Source organism: Cynocephalus volans, chromosome 2, assembly GCF_027409185.1.
Source record: "Cynocephalus volans isolate mCynVol1 chromosome 2, mCynVol1.pri, whole genome shotgun sequence".
Lineage (NCBI taxonomy): Eukaryota > Metazoa > Chordata > Mammalia > Dermoptera > Cynocephalidae > Cynocephalus > Cynocephalus volans.
In genome coordinates this window covers 164,367,652-164,391,336 of record NC_084461.1, presented here as the reverse complement: position 1 = coordinate 164,391,336, position 23,685 = coordinate 164,367,652, and the positions used below count along the sequence as shown (strand labels likewise).

Here is a 23,685-nt window from a genome sequence, read left to right as displayed (position 1 = left end):
TGCAGTGCTAGCAAGGCCATGTAATTAACAGATCTTAACCCGTATTCTCCAAATATGTCTCTATTAGTAATGAAAATATTTGTTCAGAACCAGATGAAAAAGAGGGTTGATATTCCATTTCAGATAAAAACTCCCTACTGCTATTTCATACTCTTATTGTTTTACATATTTAAATTTTTTATATTTTTTCTTAGAAACTCACCTATTGTATAAATATCTTTAGGGTATGAGTTTTATTATTATTATTATTTAATGTTTTCTAGTAGTTTTTAACAGGCTTGCATGTGCCTCAGGAAGAAATGCCACAGGGCTCAGAACATGGGAAATTAGGACAACATTTATTTACTGTCAAGGGAGAAAAATAAGTCAGGTTACACAGGAGTCTGCTGACCTCATTCACGCGTTCTGGAGCTGGAAGTGCTTGCGGTTTGCTCCCACCTAAGGAGACTTTCCTTTAGGAACTGGCGTTGGGTAGGGTTCGATTATCCACCACTTCCTACAGCACTTCTTTTGCTCGTTGCAGACACCGATGGTGTCCTCTATGGGGGTGCACCCCCTGTCTTTGCAGAGTCCTTTCAAAATCAGACATTGTTTTTCCCCTGGGATAACACCAGTCTTTCCTGCACAGGAAGAGATTTGATGACATTATTAACTCGTCATCAAATTACTGGAAATGCATGTAAAGCAGTAAACCTCCAGAAAGAAGGCTTTGTAATAGAAGAGATGATATCACCTACATGAAAGGATCAGACATTTAGACAAGAGTCATGCCTTTTTCAGGGAGGGAGGCTAAGGACGTCGACTATACACAGCCTGTATATATACAAGGCTAACTTCCAAAAGCTTTAGTGAGTTGCTCTCACCTGGAGAAGTACAGTTTGAAATGTGTGTGACAATTTGTTGTCACCACACTGAGAAGGTGTCTTTGACATTTAGTGGGCAAGGCACAACATTGATAAATGTCCTACCTAATGTGTTGTCTTGCACCAAATGCAACAACACCTCCACCAAGAAGCACTGTTTCCGAGGACGTACCTGTCCTCTCACCTCCGTCCTCCTCAAACCACCCTTCTCAGCTGGCACGTGTTCTAATCTCCATTTCCTCTTTTCAAAAGTCTATCAAAAAGAAGCCCTAGCATTGTCATCATAATAACATTTATTTGCATTGTTGTTATTTCTATTCTTGCACTGACTTAGAAACAGCAAAATAAAATCTGTTCATCTACTAGAAAAAACAAAAATGAAAACAAAGAAAGTCTATCAGTCCTTCAGATTCCATCTTTTTTAATTTCCCCATTTCAGGACTATGTAAGTAAAACCTTCCTTGTGTAGCTCAGTACCCCTTTTGTACAGATGCCTGGAGAGAATTCCTCCCAGAGCTGAAAGGTATTTTTTGTTAAGTGCATGCATATGTTTTCTTAATTTATTTGGCTGCTGAGGAGAATACAGCTAAGTGTGTGCTCCAATGAAATATGGTCTCAGTATCTTCCCTCTTCCCTTTCCAGGGCATCCAAGGTTAACTCTTTCTTCTGTGGGTCGCAGTGAATGTTACATAAGAGACATGTCTGCTTATTTTCACTAATAGAAGTTAATTCCTGAACCATCCTACTAACCCACCTAATCTCAATCTGTCTTTTCTATCCTGTAATATACTAATTCTGGCTGGCTTCTTTGCTGCTTAACTTCTAGAACTCAATCAACAGTTTGATATCTTTTTTGGCTCTAAATCTTTTTGTTGTTGTTGTTGTTTTTATTTAAGCCAGTCTCTCATTTTTTCCCCATTCACTTTGTAGAAAAATACACACAGCTAGATAAATCAGTGCATCCTTTTGGAACTGAGTGCGCATAACCTGCATCCGATCTGGTACAGTCTGGAGTTACACTCTACTGTCAGGCTAGCAGTCCATAAACTCAGGGTCTATGAGCAGCAAGAGAATGGCATTACGGAGGAGTCAAATAACATCTTGTAGCACTACCTCTGCTTTGCCGGTACTATTCTGGAAGAGAAAGCCACTCTCTTTCAGGGAGAGTACTGAAGGCCCACCAGCCAGTGGTGGAAGCTGTTGGCTCAGCTGCTTTGTCCACACAGAGCAAAGGCTTTATGCTCAGAAGCAGAGCAGTCCTGCCGCAAGCTATTGGTCTTTCCCCTGAGAACTTCATCCCTGCATTTAGTCAAACATCTGGCAAGATTGTCAAGTGTTCTAAGGAAGCTAAAATCAAGGGTTATTAGTACTAGCAGAGACATAGTAAGAGGCAAAATACAGTATCAAGGTGGCCTCTGTGTCTGAACTTAGAAGCATCTCATGCACAGCAAGGTGGATCTGCAGCTGAAGGCAAAAGAACTAAACCTCTCCAGCAGGGTAGGAACTCATAATCCACTAAAGTACGGCCTTCTGATACAGCGCATGACCTAAAATAGTACCATTTTTTAAAATCTGGAGATGCCTTCTGCTTCAGTCAGAAGGAGCAGAACAATTTATCCTACCCGGAGGTATTCTCTGAACAGGAAGCCAAAGAGTTATAATCTCACTTCGACCGATACCTGTGATATATCTTCATGTCCAGGGCACTAGTTAAGTCAAGAAGATAATATTAAATTACCTAGTTCTCGAGGAAGGGCATTTCTTCCTAGATACCAACATTTATTTTCAGACGTATTGACATAAGGAGAGATGCATAGAGCAATAGAAGACAATGGCTCTCTAATAGACTTCAGAATTTAGATGATTTAACATGAGTTTGTTTTAATGGTTATATCACATGGCAGAGGAAGAAAGAATACATATTTAATAATTGCCATCGGGAAAGAGAAACAATGTAGATGTTCACTTTATTATATCACAACATAAACTTCTGTGGATGAAATGAAGAAAACTTGAAATCACACCAAATTAAAAGACTACTTAATGGCACATTCATTTAATCTCTAAAAGGATAAGTCTTTCTCAGAATTAGAAATTATTGAGTTATTAACTTTTCAGATTTGCTGGTGGTGGTGTTGGATAGGGTTTGGATAGGATAGGCTCTTCTTGAAACTTTATCAACCAAAAAATAGAACGGCAGTTTTCTTTTCTCTTCATAATGTAGAGTTCAGGCTATCTTCTGCTCCTGTCCAATGTGATCTATCTGAATATTACGTTATTTTCCAAAGTGAGTATAAGACTATTATGATTGTCTTAATTCTCATGGGGCTAATGAATGAAGAGTTATGCTATTGTAACCTCTCTATGCCCATATTCTCAGCGTGTGTGTGTGTGTGCGTGTGTGTGTGTATGTATTTCCAATGTTTTCTAGAATACCATGGATTCTTTTTTGGAGACAGGTGAGAATATAGGAAGAAATATATTCAAGTAATCATAATTTAACATTCATTAGACTCTATATTGATAAACCAATATTTTGGATTATGTAGTTTCTTTGGAGAAATTTTCTTCATGAAAACAGTGATTTTTTTTAACTGATTGGATTTTTTTGTAAATGTCTTTAACATAGCTCTTCATGATCCAGCCACTCAATTTTTCTCTCAAAAGAAATTTTGTGAAATAAAAGTTATTTAGCATTTAAAAAGTGTCTAAAATTATCAGATTGATTCCAGACAGCTGATAGACTCCAGATCCCCGAACAATCACATCAGGGATTAAAATCAGGATTTCTGAAGAATGTGCCATTATTAAATTACACAGACAGCTCAGCAATTGACCATCTAGTACTAAGAAACAGCACACAGATGACTAACAGAGAAATTCTTTCTTTCTGATTCAAAGAGTGTTCTGGGCATCATTTTATAATGTCTCCAAGAACACCTCAATATGCAAAAGTAAGGCATTTTTACCTTTTCATGCACCTTAATGTTCTCTGTTCACAAGAGACCTGGCCATTTGAAGGCGATTCCCTCTTGTGCAGAATTACAGGACATGTGTTTATTCTTTCCTCCAGCATAACTGGTCTGGGAGGAACAAAGAAGCGCTGGTCTCACCAGCACTGGAGGAAGGACATTTCACGACTGGACAGGCAAGCCTCTGAAAGATTCTTGTCCTGTTTGTGGGGAAACTAACACTGCTATCAACCCCAAATAACCTCTTGTCCTCACCCTTTATTTTATTGTGGTAAGAATACATAACACGAGATCTACCCTCTTAACGAAGTTTTAAGTGCTATAGACACAATGTTATGTGGCTGATCTGTAGAACTTAATCGTCTTGTATAACAGAAACTTTACACCCATTCAACAGCAACTCCTGTTTCCTCCTCCCTAAGCCCCTGGCAACCACCGTTCTACCATCTGTTTTATGACTTTGACTATGCAGTGTTTTGTCTTCTGTGATTGGCTTATTTCACTTGGCATAATGTTCTCAGGGTTCACATATGCTGTGGCAGAAAAATCTCCTTAGTTTCCTCACTATCTAATTAGGAGATTTTGAGGCAAAAAGTCTGACAGAGATTGTTACCATTTTGACGTGTATACCCACACTTGTGGATTGATGGAAACAACTTAGACTCAAATGAGAGATTCTTAGCTCCAGCTGCAGTGTTGCTACTACCTATGTGACCTCAGTAAAATCGTATTCTTTATGTAGACGTGACTTCTCTTATCTAAAATAAAAGAATTGACTATTAAAGTGCCTTCCAACTTTAAATCATTAACCTCATATAATTTTACATTAGCTGTCACTACAAGTGTGTGCCACCACAGCTGTGTCTTCTGACTGACACTGAGAACCAACGAAAATTACATTAACTCCTTCAGGAGATGACAACTATAAGTCAAGTCAATCCCAAGATGTCCACAGATTAAGCAAAGATCAAACCAGTGAGGAGCTTTGATTGCATTTAAAAGAATCTCAGAATGAACCATGGAAGAGATCTTTGTTCAATGACCACTGACATTGTTTTGAGGGATGTGAACATCCTGCCATCAACAATGAAGAAAAGAATTTTATCAGTTCTTACCAGGATCTGAATGAGACAGCCTGAAGATGACTATATTCCTTTTCACTTTGATTCTACATTTTAATATTCAAATGTCTGAATCATGGGCCCTGAGGACGCAACTCAGATTCTTCTTACATCATTTGCCTAATGTTTAATATTCTGCCATTGAAGCTTCTTTTCACTGTTTATCCTTATTTCAGATTTTCCTGCTCCCGTATCTCTATCAGTCTTTTATAACTTGATGTAGTAATTTCTTGTTGAACTCTGTATTCTTTGCTTAACTTCTACCGTTCACAAATATTTCTCACCATAGACTCTATGTCCATGTGATAGACATAGAAAAAGTGATAGGCTCTATCACTTTTATTCACTAACCAAGTCTGAACCAATGGCTGCCATTTTAACTCTTTTTTTTGGAGAGTGGAATCCTGGTGACAGCTATCTGCTTTATACCCTGAGCCTTAAGTTACATGTCAGAACTTCCATACCTCTGTATCTCTATTTGGGTCCCATTTTATGTTGATGGAACTCCTCGTCATGCTTCTCAATTTTGGCCTTATCAGTTCTAAAGGAGACAATCATGTTGGACTTCTGAATCCCCAAAGCTGAGAATTGGGGTCTGAGCTAAGGTGGCCCCAGCATAATTGAGCATCCCAACAAGCCTCCTAAGAAACCTACCTCTGCAATCATTCCCATCTTACCTTTTGGTATTATAGTCACAAAGTGGAGGAGAACAAAAAAAAGGGGATAAAATCTCATGACTGAGTACCCAGTGGAGAGGTGAGTGATGAGGGATAGTGGAACACAAGGCCTTTTATTGACTTCTGTAGCCTGAGGTTCCTCTTGGTCAGTGAAGCTTAACAAGTGAAGAAATAAAACAGCTTCCGTTGGAATATTTCCAATCCCTGGAGTCTCTAAATTTGGTGACAAATTAACCTAATTGTAGGAATCTGGATGGCTCACCCCTTTTTTCCCTATGGGCTCTCAATTTCACCAGAGGTCAGTACCTTTAGCCAATCTTCTTCTGGAGGGGGCCAAGAAGTAAGGTCATGTGAGTGTAGAAAGTATTACCAAAAGTCCTCTGACTTGTGAGGAATATCTTCCATGGTACAGTTTTCCACAACAGGGATAAAGAATTGCCTAAGGTCCATTTACAAAAGAGAAGCTGTGTTTCTCAGTAGGTTATTCCTCATGAGAGAGGCCAGAGTCATTTGAGCACAATGTTCTTAATATCATCTGAAACGTGGATACCCTGAGTTCACATTGAAAACTGATATTTTCTCATCTGTTGTTGGTCCTTTGTATAATTGTCCCACATAACAAGGATAGTGAGATCAGGAGGTTGAAAAATTGGAGACAGAATAAAGTGGACATCACTTCCTCAGTTGCATCTCTTGTCAAAAGACTCTATGCCTGCAGCTTAAAGAGACTCCCTGAGCTCCCACCCCCCTCCGCCATATCTCAAGAAAGTACCAAATGCCTGGGAACATGCCTTTGGTCAAGAACTGATCAACCAAAACCCAATTTACCCACAACAGTTTACCTGCTGATCAATTGCTTAATGATGCCTTTCCCTGAACTTATTTATTTTTTAAATTATAAACTTTTGTATGTGATAGGGTGATGTCAGCCTTTTTTGAAAAATTTTATATACTTTAATGTCTTCCATTTGGCAATTTTGATCATTTTAATGTTTGTTAGCTAATGTGTTTGTGAGCATTCTCTATCATTTTATTTTTTAATTTATTATCATTTTTAAATTTTATTAATTGATGATTTGTAATTAATTATTGTACATATTTATGGGGTACAGAGTAATAAGAGTAATATTTTGATACAGATATACACTGTGTGATGATTAAATCAGGCTAATTAGCATACCTGTCACCACAAACATTTATCATTTCTTTCTGACAAGCACATTTGAACTCCTCTTTTCTAGCCATTTGAAAATATACAATAAATTATTATTAATTATAGACAACTAACTTTTATCAACATTTAAAAATTTTTGGCTTGCATAAAAGTTGCAAAAAAAAGTGGTAGCCAAAACAATTTTTTAAGGGTAGAGCAAAGTTGAAGAATTTAGACTATTTTATTTCAACACAAAGCTACAGTAATCAAGACATTGCAATACTGGGATACTGAAAGACAGTTTAACAAACATAGCAGAGACTCAAGGATAGAACCATTATGTATATGGTCAATAATTTTGACAAAGGTGCTATGTAAAGTCTTTTAATCAGTGGGTCTGGAGAGGGAGCTACAATCAAAAACCATATAACCTTTTCCTATCTAGCCTTAGAAGCCAGGCAGCATGACCTCCACTGTGTTAGTTAAGGCAGTTACAAAGTTCTGCCCAAGATCAAGAAGAGGGAACATAAACCATACTCTTCAACAAAGAAGTATCAATGTCACATTGTAAGAAGAGCTTGTGGGCTGAACTATATATTTTTGGAAAAATACAATTTTTAGAAATGCATTTATGAAAAATACGATGTGCCACAGTAGCTTTAATTTTGTTTTTCAATTTCAAAAATATTAATTTTATATGGTTCAGCCTATTATGTTCTTGACAAAAATTGCTGGAAATTTTCCTGTCCTTTATTATCTGTATTGAGATTTGTTGTGATAAGTGCTATGGGTCAAATGTGTCCCTCAAAAGTTCATGTATTAGAAACTTGATCTCCATTGCAATAGTGTTAAGAGGGTGGGAAATCCAATTATGGTATTTGAAAGGTAGGATCTTTGAGAGGTGATTGGATGGTGAGGGCTGTGCCCTTGTGAATGGATTGATCCTTTCATTAAGTAATGAGTTATCATAGGTGTAGTTCTGATGGCTTTCTAAGGAGAGCAAGTGAGAAGGTTAGTGTTCTCTCGCTCATGCCATTCTCTCAATGTGATACCCTGTGTTGCTGAAGATAGTCTTGCTGGGTATAGTATTCTTAGTTGGCAGTTCTTTTCTTTTAGTATTTTGGATATAGAAAGCCACCACCAAGAAGGTCCGCTCTAGTTGTGCCCCTGCATCATGGACTTCCCAGCCTCCAAACTGTAAGAACTAAATTTTATTTCTTTATAAATTCAGGTATTCTGTTATAAATGACAGAAGTGAACTAAGACATTAAGTAATAATAATAGTATAATAAATAAATTATATAGTACAAATAGCACAATTAGAAAGTTGTGATGTGGTGACATCAGTAAAACTGCAGTAAAGAATTCCAAAATTTTGTACCTCTATAAAAATCTTCTAAAACACTGGGAAAAACTGTCAAAATAAACTTTTTTTGAACTCTGGAAACTAACCAAAAGATTTCCTCAATCTAGATAGTGCTTATTTAAGAAAAAAAAGACTGGTTTCTGTAAGAACACCAAAGTTTGTGGTTTTTAACTTACCCTAGTTTTATTTTTCACTACATAGATTAGCATCAGTCTTGAAAATAACAGCTCACGTTCCCAATACTAGTATGAGGAAAAGCAGAATAGAACTCATTCATGAAAAATTGGCCTGTCAGTACCTATTACTCCCTGGAAGATCTGATCAAAAGGCTTGTTTTCCTTATCTAACCTGAAACTTGTCCAGTGCTAAAGTTCCTACTTGGGGTGGGGAGCAGGGGTGGGTTGTAGAAAACAATTATGGGACAATATTACAGACTCTGCTGCATGAGGCAGTGTATAACAGTTGGGGAGAACAACAGACTGAAAAAAAAAAAGCTTAGGAGAATAAAAGGCATCCAAATGAGAAAGGAAGAAGTTAAATTGTCCCTGTTTACAGATTACATGATCTTATATGTAGGAACCTTTAAAGACTGCTCCCCAAAACTGTTAGAACTAATAAACAAATTCAGTAGAGTTGTAGGACACAAAATCAACATACAAAAATCAATAGTGTTTATATACACTAACAGCAATCTATTTGAAAAAGAAATCAAGAAAACAATCACATTTATAGTAGCTGCAAAAATGAAAATAATTAAGAGTAAATTTGACCAAAGAAGTGTAAAATGTGTCCATTGAAAACTGTAAAACAATGATAATAAAAGAAATTGAAGAAGAAACAAATAAATGAAAAAATATCCCGTGTTCATGGATTAGGAGAATTAATATTGTTCAAATGTCTATACTATGCAAAGTGATCTACAAATTCAATTCATCCCTATCAACGTGCCAAGTACATTCTTCAAAAACAGAAAAAACAATTCTACAATTCTTAGACAACTACAAAAGACTGACCAAAAACAAACAAACAAACAAACAAACAAACAAACAAACAAAAAAAGATCTACTTAAATTACTGATATTGGGAATAAGAGTGGGGATATTATTACCAAACCTACAGAAATAACAGAGATTAAGAGAGGATAGCATGAATAATTCTGTCAGCAAATTAGATATCCTAGATGAAATAGACAAATTTCTAGAAGCAAACTACCAAAACTGACTGAAGAAGAAATAGAAAATCTGAATAGACATATAACAAGTAAAGGTGTTGAGTAAGTAATCAAAAACTTCCAGCAAAGAAGTACCCAGGACTCAGGCTTTCACTGGCAAATTCTGCCAAATGCTTAAAGAATAATCAAGACCTACCTTTTTGAAGTTCTTCCAAAAAATATGAGAAAGACACATTTCCAAACTAATTGTATGTGGCCAGCATTACCCTGATACCAAAGCCAGACAATGACATTACCAGAAAAAAGCTACAGAACAGTACTTTTTATAAATAAAGATGCAGCCATGCAATTGACAGTACCAGTGCACCTGGTGACCTCGACAGCCCTAGGAAGCACCCCTGCCCAACTGACTTACAGCAGCAGAGGGCTTGGTGGCCTCATCAGCCACAGCATTCCCCACTGCTGCCACAGACACCAGTGCTTCCACTGCTGTGTGAGTGAGCTGCAACAGCCACCTTCACATCGGCTGCCACCACAAGGGTGGCTTCATTGGCATAGACAGAAGAAGAATCACCAGTGGAGCCCAGGGGAAGAGGTGAGCAAATTGTATATCTTTTTCCATTCCTTCACTATTAGTCTGCATGTGTCTTTACAGGTGAGGTGAATCTCTTGAAGACAGAATATATTCATGTCTAGTTTTTTAATCCAGTCAGTCAGTCTGTGTCTTTTGAGTGAGAGTGTAATCCATTTACATTTAGTTGATATTGAAAGGTGTTGTCTTATACCTGGCATTTTATTAATTTTCGTTTGGATGTTTTAAATATCTTATGTTCCTTTATTTTCCCTTTGTTGTTGTTTTTGATGTTTGTTGGTTTTTTGAAGTGGTAAGATTTAGTTTCTCTCTCTTTCTCATTTGCACTTTTGTTCTGCCAGTGGGTTTTGTTCTTTCTTGTGTATCCATGGTAGTGATTATTGGTTTTGAATTCCAGATATAGGACTCCCTTGCAGAATTTCTTGCAGGGTTGGTCATGTGGTGGTGAACTCCCACAGTTTTGTTTGTCTGGAAAATACATGATTTTTCCCTCATTTGTGAAGGATAGTCTTGCTAGGTATAGTGTTATTCGTTGGCAGTTCTTTTCTTTTAGTATTTCAGATGTATCATCCCATTTACTACTGGCCTGTAGAGTTTCTGTTGAGAAGTCTCCTGTTAGTCTGTTGGGACTCCCTTATAGGTGACTTGACACTTTTCTCTTGCTGTTTTTATAATTCTTTCTTTGTCTTTGAGCTTTGCCAATTTGACTATAATGTGTCTCAGAGAGGATCTTTTTGGGTTGAATCTGTTTGGGGATCTTTGAACCTTCTGGATCTGAAGGTCCATGTCTCTCTATACCTGGGAAGTTTTCCACTATTATTTCATTGAATACATTTTCAATGACTTTTCATTTCCTCTCCCCTTCTGGAACACCCATGATTCAAATGTTTGTGTGCTTATGGTTGTCTGCTAGCTCTCTTAGGTTTTCTTCATTTTGAAAAGTTCTATTTTCTTTTTTTCCAGTCTCCCTGGGTTGTATCAGAAAGACTATCTTCAAGGTCAGAAATTCTTTTTTCTGCTTGTTCTAGCCTGTTGCTTAAGATCTCAGTTGTGTTTTTTATTTTGGATGAACCAAAGGTTGGATGAACCTTTCAGTTCCAGGAATTCTGCTTCATTCTTTTTTAAGGTATTAATCTGTCTGTAAATTTCCTCCTTTGTGTCCTGGATTTTTTTCCCCTCATTTCATTCAGTCTTCATGTATCTCACTGAGTTTCCTTAAGATTATTGCTTAGAATTCCTTTTCAGTCATATCATCGGTTTCCTGCTCTATAGGGTGTGGTGTTTGAGAATTACTGTATTCTTTCAATGGTGTCATATTTTCTTGGATTTTTGTATTTCTAGTATCTCTACATTGATGTCTGGTCATCTGGTAGAGTAGTTACTTCTTCCATTACTCTGGAGTGGTCTATGAGGAGAGAAACTTCCTCTTCTTTTTCTAGTCTCTGCTGGTGATTTTCCTGTGTCAATGCAGTTATATGGCTGGTAAGCAACCTGCAGGGTGGCTGTGGCTGCTGCTCTGGCATTATGCTATTTTTGTGGCAGTCGTGGCTGTGGCTATGGCTTTTGTGGGTCACCTGCATGGAAGTGGTGTTTTAGGTCCTCTCTTGCATCCAGGTGGAGGGTGCTACCTGAGGCTCCTTCCTGGAACCCTGCACATGCTTCTGCCTTCTGGTGGGTGGCAGGGACTGCCCACAGCTCCTGCCTAGGACCCTGCATGTGCTCCTGTCTTCTGCTGGGCAGTGAGAGGTACCCTGATATCCTGAGTAGAACCCTCGGCTCAAGGTAATTATTGATAGCTAAGGAGTTACTACTGCTATTTTGTTAATTGTATTCTGGTTTCTTTGTTAATCCTTTGTTCTCTTGCCATTTTCTTTTGTGATTTGATGATTTTCTGTGGTGGTAAGGTTTGATTCCTTTCTCTTTAGTTATTGTGTTTTTATTATAGGTTTTTAAATTTGTGTTTTCTATGAGGCTTACATAATAATCCTATAGTTATAGAAGGTTATTTTAAGTTGATAACAATTTTGCATTGATCACACACAAAATCTCTACACTTTTACCCCACCCCCACATTTAATGTTTTTGATCTCACAACTTACATCTTTTTTATATTGAAATTTCTTTAAAAATTATTGAAGCTATAATTATTTTAAAACTATTTTAAGAAATACTTTTAGTAGTTTTGTCTTTAACTTTTATACTAGAGATAAGTGATTTACACTTTACCACCACAGTATTAGATAAGTGATTTACTCTTGAGCATTACAATACATTGACTTTATACTTATCTTCACCAGTGAGTTTTATACTTTCATATATTTTTACGTTACTAATTAGTATACTTTCATTTCAGCTTGAAGAGCTTCTTTTAGTATTTTTTGTAAAGCTGGTATCATGGTGATGACTTTTTCAGCTTTTGTTTTGTAAGAAATCTTACCTGGTAAAGTATACTTGATTGGAAGTTTTTGTTTCAGGACTTTGAGTATATTATTCTACTCTCTTCTCCCCTCTAAAGTTTTTGTTGAGAAATCTGCTGAAAACCTATGAGTGTTCCTGGGCTGGCCAGATAGCTCAGTTGGTTAAAGTGCAACCATGTAATCCCAAGGTCACGGGTTCAGATACCTGCACTGGCTTGGCCATCCACCAAAACAAAACAAAACCTTATAAGTGTCCTTTGTATGTGAGCAACCTCTTTTCATTTACTGATTTCAATATTTTCTCTTTATCCTTGATTTATTGACAGTTTGATTATAATATGTCCTGTGTCTTCTTTGTGTTGAACATGTTTGGAGACGTTAGAATTTCCTGTATCTGGATGTTCAATCTTTTCCAAGACTTGGGAAGTTTCAGTCATTATTTCTTTAGATAAGCTTTCTGTCTCTTTCTGTCTTCTCTACAATTCTTATAATGTCAATGTTAGCTCTCTTCTTTTTTCTTTTTAACTCTTGTTTCTTTTTTCTCTAAATATTTTCAAACGGCCTGTCTGGAAGTTCACAATTTCTTTCTTTTTCCACTCAACAATAGCAAAGCACACATCCTTTTCTAAGGCATATGAAACATTCACCAAGATAGACCATAAAACAAACTTCAACAAACTTTAAAAAAATTGAAATAAAAGTGTATTATATTCCCACAAACAAATTAAACTAGAAATCAATAACAGAAAGTTATCTGGAAGTACCCAATTAATTGAAAATTAGGCTGAATAGTTGAATAGCCCATGAAAATTAGTAATTTTTTGAAAACTTATTTTATTTTCAGGTAATTTTATATATATAGAAGAGCAGCAAGGATGTTATGGAGAGCTCCTGCACAACTTTCCCTTAATATCAGTCGTACATGACCATGACGCATTTTCCAAAACTAAGGAATTAACCTTGGTATGATCATTTAAATAAAATAGATATTTTATGTGAATTTCAGTTTTTCTAATGATGTTCTTTTTGTTTTAGAATCTAGTCCACACTACAACATAGCAATCAGTCATGTCTCCTTAGTCTGTCTCTTTTACATTCTGACAGTTTCTTTCTTTCTTTCTTTTCTTTTTTTTTCTTTTTTGTCTTTAATGAACTTGACAATTTTCAATAGTAGTCTGGTATTTTGATGTGTGTACTTCAGTTTGGATTTTTCTAAGATTTTTTCACGATTATGTTGGGTTATGGATTTGGGGTAATAAAACTAGAGATGAAGTATTCTTTTCATCATATTACATCAGGGCATAGATGATAGCAACATGACTTGTAAATTATTATTGATGTCAACTTTGATCACTTTTTAAAGGTAGTATCTCCTAGTTTCCTCCACTTTTTCCCATTTCCATATTCCATTCATCAGAAGCAAAATCTAAGTTCAGCCCATACTCTCAATAGGAGAAGAATAGGAGAAGCAAAAACAGCAAAAATTTTGTGAAGATATGTTAAAATTGCCAGTGTAATTAAGAAGTATTTTGCTATAGGAAAATAGAACCACTCAAAAAAGAAAAAAAGAAACCCAAATATTGCTGTAAATACTTTGAGACTATGCAAATATCCATTTCTCTACATTTTCAGCAATGAATTTAGTGTTCATCAGTGAATCTTGCCTGCAGAGATTATTACTATGGTGTTTTAATGGTGACTTTCTATTTCCTTTAGTCCTTCTATATTTAATAACTGGAATTCTTCAGTATGAAAGATTTTACCTTCTGCCTTATTTATTTACTTAATAAATATTTATTTAGATCAGTATGTAGTAATGGATATTCAGTTTTTCTTTGGGTTTGTAATCTAATGATCATAATTTATCATTAAGATTTTTCAGCTTTGGATATTGAGAGCATTTTCAGGTGTACCTCGCTGTGTTTTGACATGTCCCCATCCTTTATATAAGTTTTTTAGCACTAAAAAAAATCTTTCTGGCACAAAAGGCATTCCAAGCTCATCTTGTATCTTCCCTGCCCAAGCATTAGAATCAGCCATTCCTCTGAAGAATTAGGTTACCTTTTTAACTGAATGAAAATTAAAACACAACTTTAGAAACAAGGAAAAAGAAAAGTAAACTAAAACAAAGGAAACAGAAAGAAGAAATGATCACTGAAATCAATGAAACTAAAAGTGAGAAATTAAATAAGTAGAATAATAAAACCAAAAATTGGTTTTATGAAGTGGTAAATAACATTGAAAATGTGTAGAAACAGTGATTTAAAAAAAACAGAAAAGACAGAAATTAATTAGCATTTCAGAAATTAAAGGCATGACTACAGATAATAAAAAGTAATAAGAAAATAGGTACAAATTTTATATCAATGAATTTGATAATATTTAAAATAGAAAAATTTCTCAAAATACTCAAGCTTCCAAAGCTTACTCAAGAAGCTATGGTAACATTAATAGTTCTGTATTTATTAAAGAAATTTAACATTCAATTTAAAACATTCCAGCAAAGGAAGTTCTAGACCAGGTGGTCTCACTGGTGGGCGAATTATTTTAAGCACTTAATAAATAGTAGGAGTGTTGCAAAATTCCAGAAATTAGAGGATGAGGGAAAATTTCCCAACCAGTTATTTTTTGAGGCCAATTGTACACCTATCCAAGTGCAAAAGCAGGCAAAGACTTCGTGCCAAAAAAAAAAAAAAAAAAAAGCTACTAAAATCAAACTAAAAATAGGACACTCTCATGAATACAAGAGTTCTTTATAAAATTTTAGCAAATTTAATTAATCAATGTATTAAAAATGTAATATAATCAAGTGGAGTATTTTCTAGGAATGCAACATTGATACAGCATTCAAAAATTAATCGGTGTAGTTTAGTATGTCAACAGACTTAAAAAAAAAAGAGAAAATATTTGATTATTTCCACACATAAAGCAAAAACAGTTGAGAACATTGGCATCCTTTTATACTTAAAAACTCTCAGAAAAGTAGAAAATACATAGGAATTTTTCCAATCTATCTGTTATCAGTATTTATGAAACACCTAAAGCGACATCACACCTAACAGTGAAAAACTGAAAAATTTCCCTCTTAAATAAGGAAAAGGCTAGGATTTCTACACTTACTGGATTTTTACTTTACTTCCTGTATTGGTGGCCTTATATAGATTAATAAAGCAAGAAAAAGGAATAACATTTATACAGTTTGGATATGAAGAAACAGAACTTCACTAATTCACAGATGTGATGTAACTTTCTGTGTAGAAAACCTCCAAGCATTTACCTAAGAGTTTAAAGGAAACAATGTATGAAAGCCAATTCATTTCCATATGTAAACAGTGGATAACTGAAGAACTTTTTAAAAGCTCCACGATTTGCAATAGCTTCAAAAAACATAAAATAATCAGGGGTAAACCTAACAATCCGTATGCAAGATTGTATCCTGAGCACTACAAAACTTTGAAGGGAGGAATTAAAGAGCACCTGGATGGATGGTGAGACAGTGTTCATGGAACAGAAACTGGGGATCATCAAGATTTTAATTATCCCAAAGTTCTTCTATGTATTTAATACATTGCTAGCCAAAATCCCGGCAGGAAATTATTTGTTTTAGAATTTAATAAGCTGATTCTAAAATTTTCATTGAAATGCAAAGTCTAGAATAGACGAAATTTTGAAAAAGTAATTACAATATTGGAAGACTTTTACAATCTATTTTAAAAACATATATACATCTATAGTAATCAAGACAGTATAGTTTCGATTTAAGGATAGACATATAGACTGATGGGATAGAACAGAGTTCAGACATAGGCCCAAGAAAATATAATCAATTGAAATTTGACAGTGTAACTAAAATAATCCAATGCTAATATGATTGTGTTTTCAACAAATGGTACTGAAAAGATAGAACATTATAGTGCAAAATAATGAATGCTAGCCCTTATCTTGCACCAGAAAAAATTAATTTAAAAGAGATTTAGATGCAAATATATAACCTAAAACAATAAAACTTTTAGAAGAGAAACAGTGGATAAAGTCTTTGTGACCTTGGGCTTGGCAAGTTTCTCGGGACTCAAAAAGCACAAATAGTAAAGGGGAAAAATAGAATCTTCATATTTTTGCAAGGCACTGTTGGGAAAATAAAAAATATCAGACACACAAAAGATCTGATGTACAAAAGATGACATACAAAAGGCCAACATGTGTATGAAAAAGTGCTCAACATCACTAATCACAGGGAAATGCAAATCAAAACAACAACAGGATGTCATCTCACCCCAGTTAGAATGACTATCATCAAAAAAAACAAAAATAACGTGCTGGCGAGAATGTGGAGAAAGGGGAATTCTTATATACTGTTGGTAGGAATATTAATTAGTACAGCCAGTATGGAATATAGTATAAGATTCCTCAACAAAATAAAATTAGAACTCCCGTGTGACCGAGCAATCCTACTACTGGGTGTATATCCAAAGGAAACAGAATCAGTATGTTGAAGAGATATCTGAGCCCCCATGTTCACTGCAGCACTATTCACAATAGTCAACATATGGAACCAACTTAAGTGTCCATTGACGAATGAAAAAGGAAAATGTGGTATATACACAGTAAAACACTATTCAGCTATAAAAAATGAAACCCTGTCGACTGCAGCAACATGAATGGAACTGGAGGACATTATATTAAGTGAAATGAGCCGATTAGAAAGATTTAGACAGGAATTTTAAGGCCTGGTATAAATCAAGTATCAGACTGATATTTTGATTTAAAAAGGATAAAAATACTAAGCGACAAAATACTTTGTTTTTTACTGTACATGACTAATTAAAAGATATTTGTAGGGAGATAGACATCAGTAAAGAGGTTATTCCTGGTGGGCAAGAGAAAACTGATACAAAATTAAGAGTACAACAGTGTGTCCCACAGTTGTCTGGAGCACACCACTAGGTAACTTTTCCAGAGACACCAGGAATTCCGCTCAGGGCAGTGGTGATGTGGCCAAACCTTCTGGATTCTTTCAAGGCTTTGAAATCTTTCCTGTATATCTATTAAGTATTTTGTCTTTCTTTTGTAATCTTCCTTTTCTTACAAACAGCATGATTCTATCTTATCAGAAGAGCAGTTTTTCAGGTTTTTCCCTTAGTTATGCTAGACACCATGGTTGCAGAATAAATGGGGAAAACAACCAGTTTTGGGTCATCTCTGGTATTCCAATTCCTGATTGTAGATAATAGATACCACACTGTTTTAAATGAATGAAGCCAGATTAAAACTCTCTTCTTAACCCATGAGTTTCAGGAACACTCATAGGAATTTCATCTAGTGGTGTATCTAATTTTGTGGCATCCAGATATGGATAAGAAATGTAGGGCTAGGTTGACTTGGTAGAGAGGCTTAGTTTATCCTCTTTACCCCAAAGACACACTAGTATTTGTGAGCTGGAAGCAGCCCAGGTGTGGTGCTATCCTCAGGTGGGAGAGAGGAATAAGGAGAAAATGAAAGGAAACCACAAGGCTCTCTCGCCACGCACACTTCGTCTGTGACCTGCCGTCTGTCATACTGTTTTTAAGTAAAAATTGCCCTAAAGCTAGTCAAAATTATCCCAAACTATTGTGGAAAATATTTACACTCTGAGAATAGAAAAATAAGACTTCGCAAGTATAAATTGCATAACAGGAATAAAGAAAGGGAGTCCTCACTACCAAATATTTTCTTAGTCATCAAAATTTCACACATCGGTGAAACTAAGCCCCTCCCAAGCACTCCTTTGAGGCCAGTAGTAGGGCTGAGGTTGTGTGACATTCAGCAGAGGAAATGGAATTTTTTGATATCTGGGAAGAAGAGGAACTTGTAGTCAGAAGCTGTGAAACAGTAAGAAGGCCACTTGAAAGGGTTCTGGCAGCACATTCTTGAAAGAGATCACTGTGTTTTTATCATAAAATGTTTAAGTTCTGTGAAGGGAAATTATTTGTAAATTATTTGAGTAAAATATTGAGAATCCCCAAATAACTACTGTGTGTGTTCATAGGAGTAAAACAGAAATCTCTCTTTGTTAGTTGAGGTTTTAACTTTTACAGTATGTAACATACATTACTGCTGATTAGAAATGCTACTTTCATTTTTAATCTCTCTGTTCTTTTCTGTTTATATCTCTTTCCAATTATTTGTCATATCATTACAATCTTTATATCTTTTCCCAAGTTATTCCCTCTTGGCCTCCTTTTAATTTTCTTTCCTTTCTCTACCTACATCTTTCCTCTTACTCTGATATTTTCTGGAATTCCACTGTATTTCACCTTTGCATTTTCTTGTTCTCTATGTGTGTCTATTTAATTGTGTTTTGAATAATATCTACATCCTCAAAACTTTTTTGTTAATTCTTTCATCTTTTTGACAACTTTAAAACCCCATTTAAAAAAATAAATGGGGCTTCTCATTTTTAAAGATATGCATTTGGATATACAAATGAATCACAAAGAAATAGCATCTGGGTAGATGTGAAATCAATATTTATTTTTATTGACAAGGGAAAATCGAAGTTGGTTGTAAAGCTGGAAGCATTCAATGTGTATATTCTAAAGTTCTTAGATACAAAGAACTTTTCTTTTGATGCTTTTCCTTGTTTCATTTTATCCGAGGCTTAAGGGGTTCTTGATACTCTGAAAAGATAACGGGTGTTGGAATCGGAACAAGAATCCACCACACTCTACAGCATTTCCACCTTCTTCTGCAGCCACCAATTTCATCTTCTATCATTTTGCAGGTGTCTCTTCTGCAAGTGCCAGACAGATTGAGACAATGGCCTTCAGCAGCACCTAGACCACTTCTCACTGCCAAAGAAAAGATCCAGTGAGACAATTAATCCTCGAATAGAATGCAGAAGTATAAATACTCTAAAGTGTGAGAACAGAATCAGGCTGGTGTGAGAATTTCTATGTAAGGAAAAGAAGCTAGAGGAAGGATCTGTCCACTGGTCTGTCTCTCCGACCCCCAAGTCTGTTCTCCTCTTTGCCCAACAATTCGAGTGTTAACAAACCCCTCCCTTCTTATAAATTCTTGCAATGTCTAATTCGGACATCAAAAAGAGGTTTACTAAATATCAAAGTGAAGCAACAAGGGGATGGACAAAATGTATGTCCCAGGCACACGGATGTCTTTGTTACCTCACTCCTTTAGATGGATCCTCAATGGTATTTGCTGTCTATTCATGAGGCGTCCTCGCTGTGCTGATAATAGAACAGCGGGAATGACAGAAATGTTTCTCATTCTCACAAAACTTATAGTCAGTGAGGAGAACACGACTACACAAAAACAGTTGATTAAAAAATTTCAGAAACTGATAAGTGCTTGAAACAAAATAAAACAATAGAGGGCTGGACACAGGCTGGAGGGTGGAGGTGCTGAGGGCGACGAGAGGCCCTGTAAGGTGCGGCAGTGGCACTGGGACCTGAGCCCTGAGAGTGAAGACAAGTCGCCAGTGTCCCGGTGCCGGCGCTGGAGGCAGAGGGAACAGCAGGAGCGAGGCCCCGTGTGCAGATTGTATGGAACACGCTGGGAAGGGAAGAAGTTTTGTAAAAATGTGGTGAGATGACCAGGACCAAGACCATGTGTGGCTCTCAGGTGGCAGCAGCCACCTGTGCAGATCCACAGGGCGATTCTTCTTTTAAAATGTCTAGAGTTTTATTTTTTTACCTCCTTTTCCCCCCTCCCCATTGGACGGGGACAGGGTGAAAGTTTAAGGAGTAAAGGTTGTGTGGGTACTCAGGGGCGGTGCCAGTCGATCCTAAGCTATCTCCTTTCTAAAAATTATTTACTTTTTAAAAATTAAAAAATAAAATGTCAATAAACTTATGGCGTACAACATGATGTTTTGATATGTGTGTACACTGCGGAATGGCTGGACCAAGCTGCTCAGCGTCTGCACCACCTCGCGCACGTCTGTGTGTGTGGTGAGGACACTTAAAGGCACTGCCCAGCAGTTTTAAGCTTACAGCACACCGAGGTTACAATGGGTCTCGTGAGCTTACTCCTCCTGCCTGGAATTCTGCTCAAGGTATCTCCCCAGTCCGCTCCTGTGCCCCAGTCCCTGGTGACCACCATTCTACTCTCTGCTTCTGTGGGTTCCTCTTTTTTAGATTCCAGGTATCAGTGAGATCATGTGGTATTTGCCTTTCTGTGGCTTGTTTCACTTAGCATAAGGTCCCACAGGTTCATCCACGTTGCTGCTGGTGACAGAATTTCCTTCTTTTTAAAGGCTGAATAGTATTTCATTTTGTATATATACCACTTTATTTATTCATTCATCCTTTGAACAATTAGGTTGCTTCCATCCTTGGCGGTTGTAAATAATGCTGCCATGGGAGTGCAGATATCTCTTCAACATACTAATTTTATAGCTTTTGGAGATATATCCAGAAGTGATATTTCTGGGTCATAAGGTAATTTTACTTTTCATTTTTTGAAGAACTCTCATACTGTTTTCCACAATGGCTGTACAAATTCACAGTCCCACCACCAGAGTACCAGGGTTCCCTTTTCTCCACATCCTTGCCAACATTTGTTATCTTTTGTCTTTTTGATAATAGCCATTCTAACATGTGTGAGGTGATATTTCATTGTGATTTAAATTTGCATTTTCCTGATGACTAGTTATGTTGAGCATTTTTTTGTATATCTGTTGGCCATTTACATATCTTCTTCAAAAAAACATCTATTTGTTGCTGTTGTTTGGTGGCTGGCTGGTCCAGGGATCCAAACCCTTGACCTTAGTGTTCTAACACCGCTCACTAACCAACTGCACTACGTGGCCAGTCCTGCTTTGCCAATTTTTTGATTGAGTTATTTGTTTTCTTGCTATTGAGTTGTGCGAGTTCCTTATGTATTTTGGATATTAACCCCTTAGTAGATATGTGGGTCTCCCCATTTTTCCTCAATCCATAGATTGACTTTTCACTCTGTTAATTGTTTCATTTGCTGTGCAGAAGATTTTTAGTTTGATGTAATCTCATTTGTTTATTCTTGCTTTCTTTGCCTGTGCTTTTGGGGTCATATCCAAATCTCAGACAAATGCCACGAAGCTTTTGCCCTGTATTTTCTTCTAGTAGTTTTACAGTATTTGATCTTACAATAAAGTCTGTAATCTATTTTGTGTTGGTTTGTGTATACGAAGTAAAGGTCTAAATTCATTCTTCTGCATGTGGATATGCAATTTTCCCAGCAGCTTTTACTGAAGAAACTGTTCTTCCTCATTGTGTGTTCTTGATGTCTTTATTGAAAATCAATTGACAGTAAATTATAATTTACTCTCTGTAAGAGGTTGTTCCCTGCATCTAAAGAGCTGGCCTTCTTTAGAATAACATTTAACTTTACATTGGGAATAAGTATGCATTTATTTCTGACATCTCTGTTCACTTCCATTGCTCTGTGTCTGTTTTTATGCCAGTACAATATTGTTTTGATTACTATAGCATTGTAGTAGATTTTCATCAGGTAGTTTGATGTGTCCAGCTTTGTTCTTTTTGATCAAAATTACTGTCGACTATTTGGTGATTCCATATGAATTTAGTACTTTTTTAGTTCTGTGAAAAATATCATTGGGATTTTGATAGGGATTGCTTTAAATCAGCAGATCTTTCTCAGTAGTTTAAACATTTTAACAATATTAATTCTTTCAATCCATGAACATGTGATATATGTCCATTTATTTGTGTCTTTTTCAGTTACTTTCTTCAATGTTTTATAGTTTTCAGATCTTTCACCTCCCTTGTTAAATTTATTCTTTTGTAGCTATTGTAAATGGGATTGTTTTCTGGATTTCTTTTAAAAATAGATCATTGTTAGTATATTAAAAAGTTACTTATTTTTGTGTGTTGATTTTTGGATCCTGAAACTTTACTGAAGTGGTTTATTGATTCTAATAGTCTTTTGGTGGTGTCTTTAGGGTTTTCTATATACAATATCATGCCATCTTCAAACAGAGACAATTTAACTTCTTTCTGATTTGGATGTTTTTTATTTCTTTCTCTTGCCTATTGCTCTGGCTGTGACTTCCAGTACTATGTTGAATAGAAATGGTTAGAGTGGGCTTCCTGGTCTTGTTTCTGATCTTAGAGGCAAAGTTTTCAGCTTTTCACTATTGAGTATGTTCTTAGCTATGGGCTCATCATATTTGATCTTTATTATGTTGAGGAACATTCTTTCTACACTTAATTTTCTGAGAGTTTTTACCATGAAAGGATGTTGAATTTTGTCAAGTGCTCTTTACTACATCTGTTAAGATGCTCATAGGAGTTTTTCCTTCATTCTGTTAATGTTGTGTATCACGTTTTTTGACTGTGTGTGTTGAACCATCCTTGCATCCCAGTGGTAAATCCCATTTGATCATGGCAAATAGTCCTTTCAATAAGGTGTTGAAATCTCTTTGCTAGTACTTCTTTGTGAAGAATTTTTGTACCTCTGTTTATCAGGGATATTTGTCTATGATTTACTTTTCTTGTGGTATCCTTGTCTGGCGTTGGTATCAAGGTAATGCTGTCTTCATAGAATGAGTTTGGAAGTATTCCCTCTTCTTTAATTTTTTGGAAGAATTTGAGAAGCGTTGGTATTAGTTCTTCAAATATCTGGTAGAATTCAACAGTGAAGCCATCAGGTCCTGGATTTTCCTTTGATGTGCGATTTTTTACTGCTGATTGGATCACCTTAGTCATTATTGATGTGTTCAGATTTGTATTTCTTCATGATTCAGTCTTGGTGGGTTGTATTCTTTTTTTTTTTTTTTTGTCGTTTTTTCATGACCGGCACTCAGCCAGTGAGTGCACCGGTCATTCCTATAGGGGATCCGAACCCGCGGCGGGAGCATCGCTGCGCTCCCAGCGCCGCACTCTACCGAGTGCGCCACGGGCTCGGCCCGTGGGTTGTATTCTTCTCGGAATTTATCTGTTCCTTCTAGGTTATCTAATATGATCCTTTTTATTTTTGTGGTATAATGGTAATGTCTTCCCTATTATTTCTGATTTTATTTATTTGAGTGTTTTCTCTTTTTTCTTTTATCAGTCTACCTACAGATTTATTTTTCTTTTAAAAAATCCCAATTCTTTAGTTTTGTCGATCTTTTCTGTTGTTTTTCTAGTCTCTATTTCATTTATTTTTCCTCTGATCTTTATTATTTTTTTCTTCTACTAACTTTGTGCTTAGTTTATTCTTCTTTTTCTATTTCTTAGAGTTGTAACCTTAGGTTGTTTATTTGGGATTTTCTTTTCTTTTTTCATGTAGGTGTTTAGAGGTATAAAATTTCCACTTAGAACTGCTTTTGCTACCTCACGTAAGTCTTGTTATGTCGTGTTTCTATTTTTATTTG

General features: G+C 36.0%; 2 protein-coding genes across 2 annotated transcripts; both read right to left on the bottom strand.

Moving 5' to 3' along the window:
* Window positions 1–438: 438 nt before the first annotated feature.
* On the bottom strand, window positions 439–5,691 carry DEFB130B (defensin beta 130B). Its single transcript, XM_063085381.1, has 2 exons — window positions 5,634–5,691; window positions 439–620 (listed from the first exon to the last, which is right to left on the bottom strand). Exons 1-2 carry the CDS (start codon window positions 5,689–5,691, stop codon window positions 439–441), a joined length of 240 nt encoding a protein of 79 aa, XP_062941451.1.
* A 13,262-nt stretch (window positions 5,692–18,953) lies between these two features.
* On the bottom strand, window positions 18,954–20,429 carry LOC134370675 (beta-defensin 109-like). The gene is made up of 2 exons (XM_063087698.1): window positions 20,321–20,429; window positions 18,954–19,159 (listed from the first exon to the last, which is right to left on the bottom strand). The coding sequence occupies exons 1-2, from the start codon at window positions 20,427–20,429 to the stop codon at window positions 18,954–18,956; spliced, it is 315 nt and encodes a 104-aa protein (XP_062943768.1).
* Window positions 20,430–23,685: the final 3,256 nt, after the last annotated feature.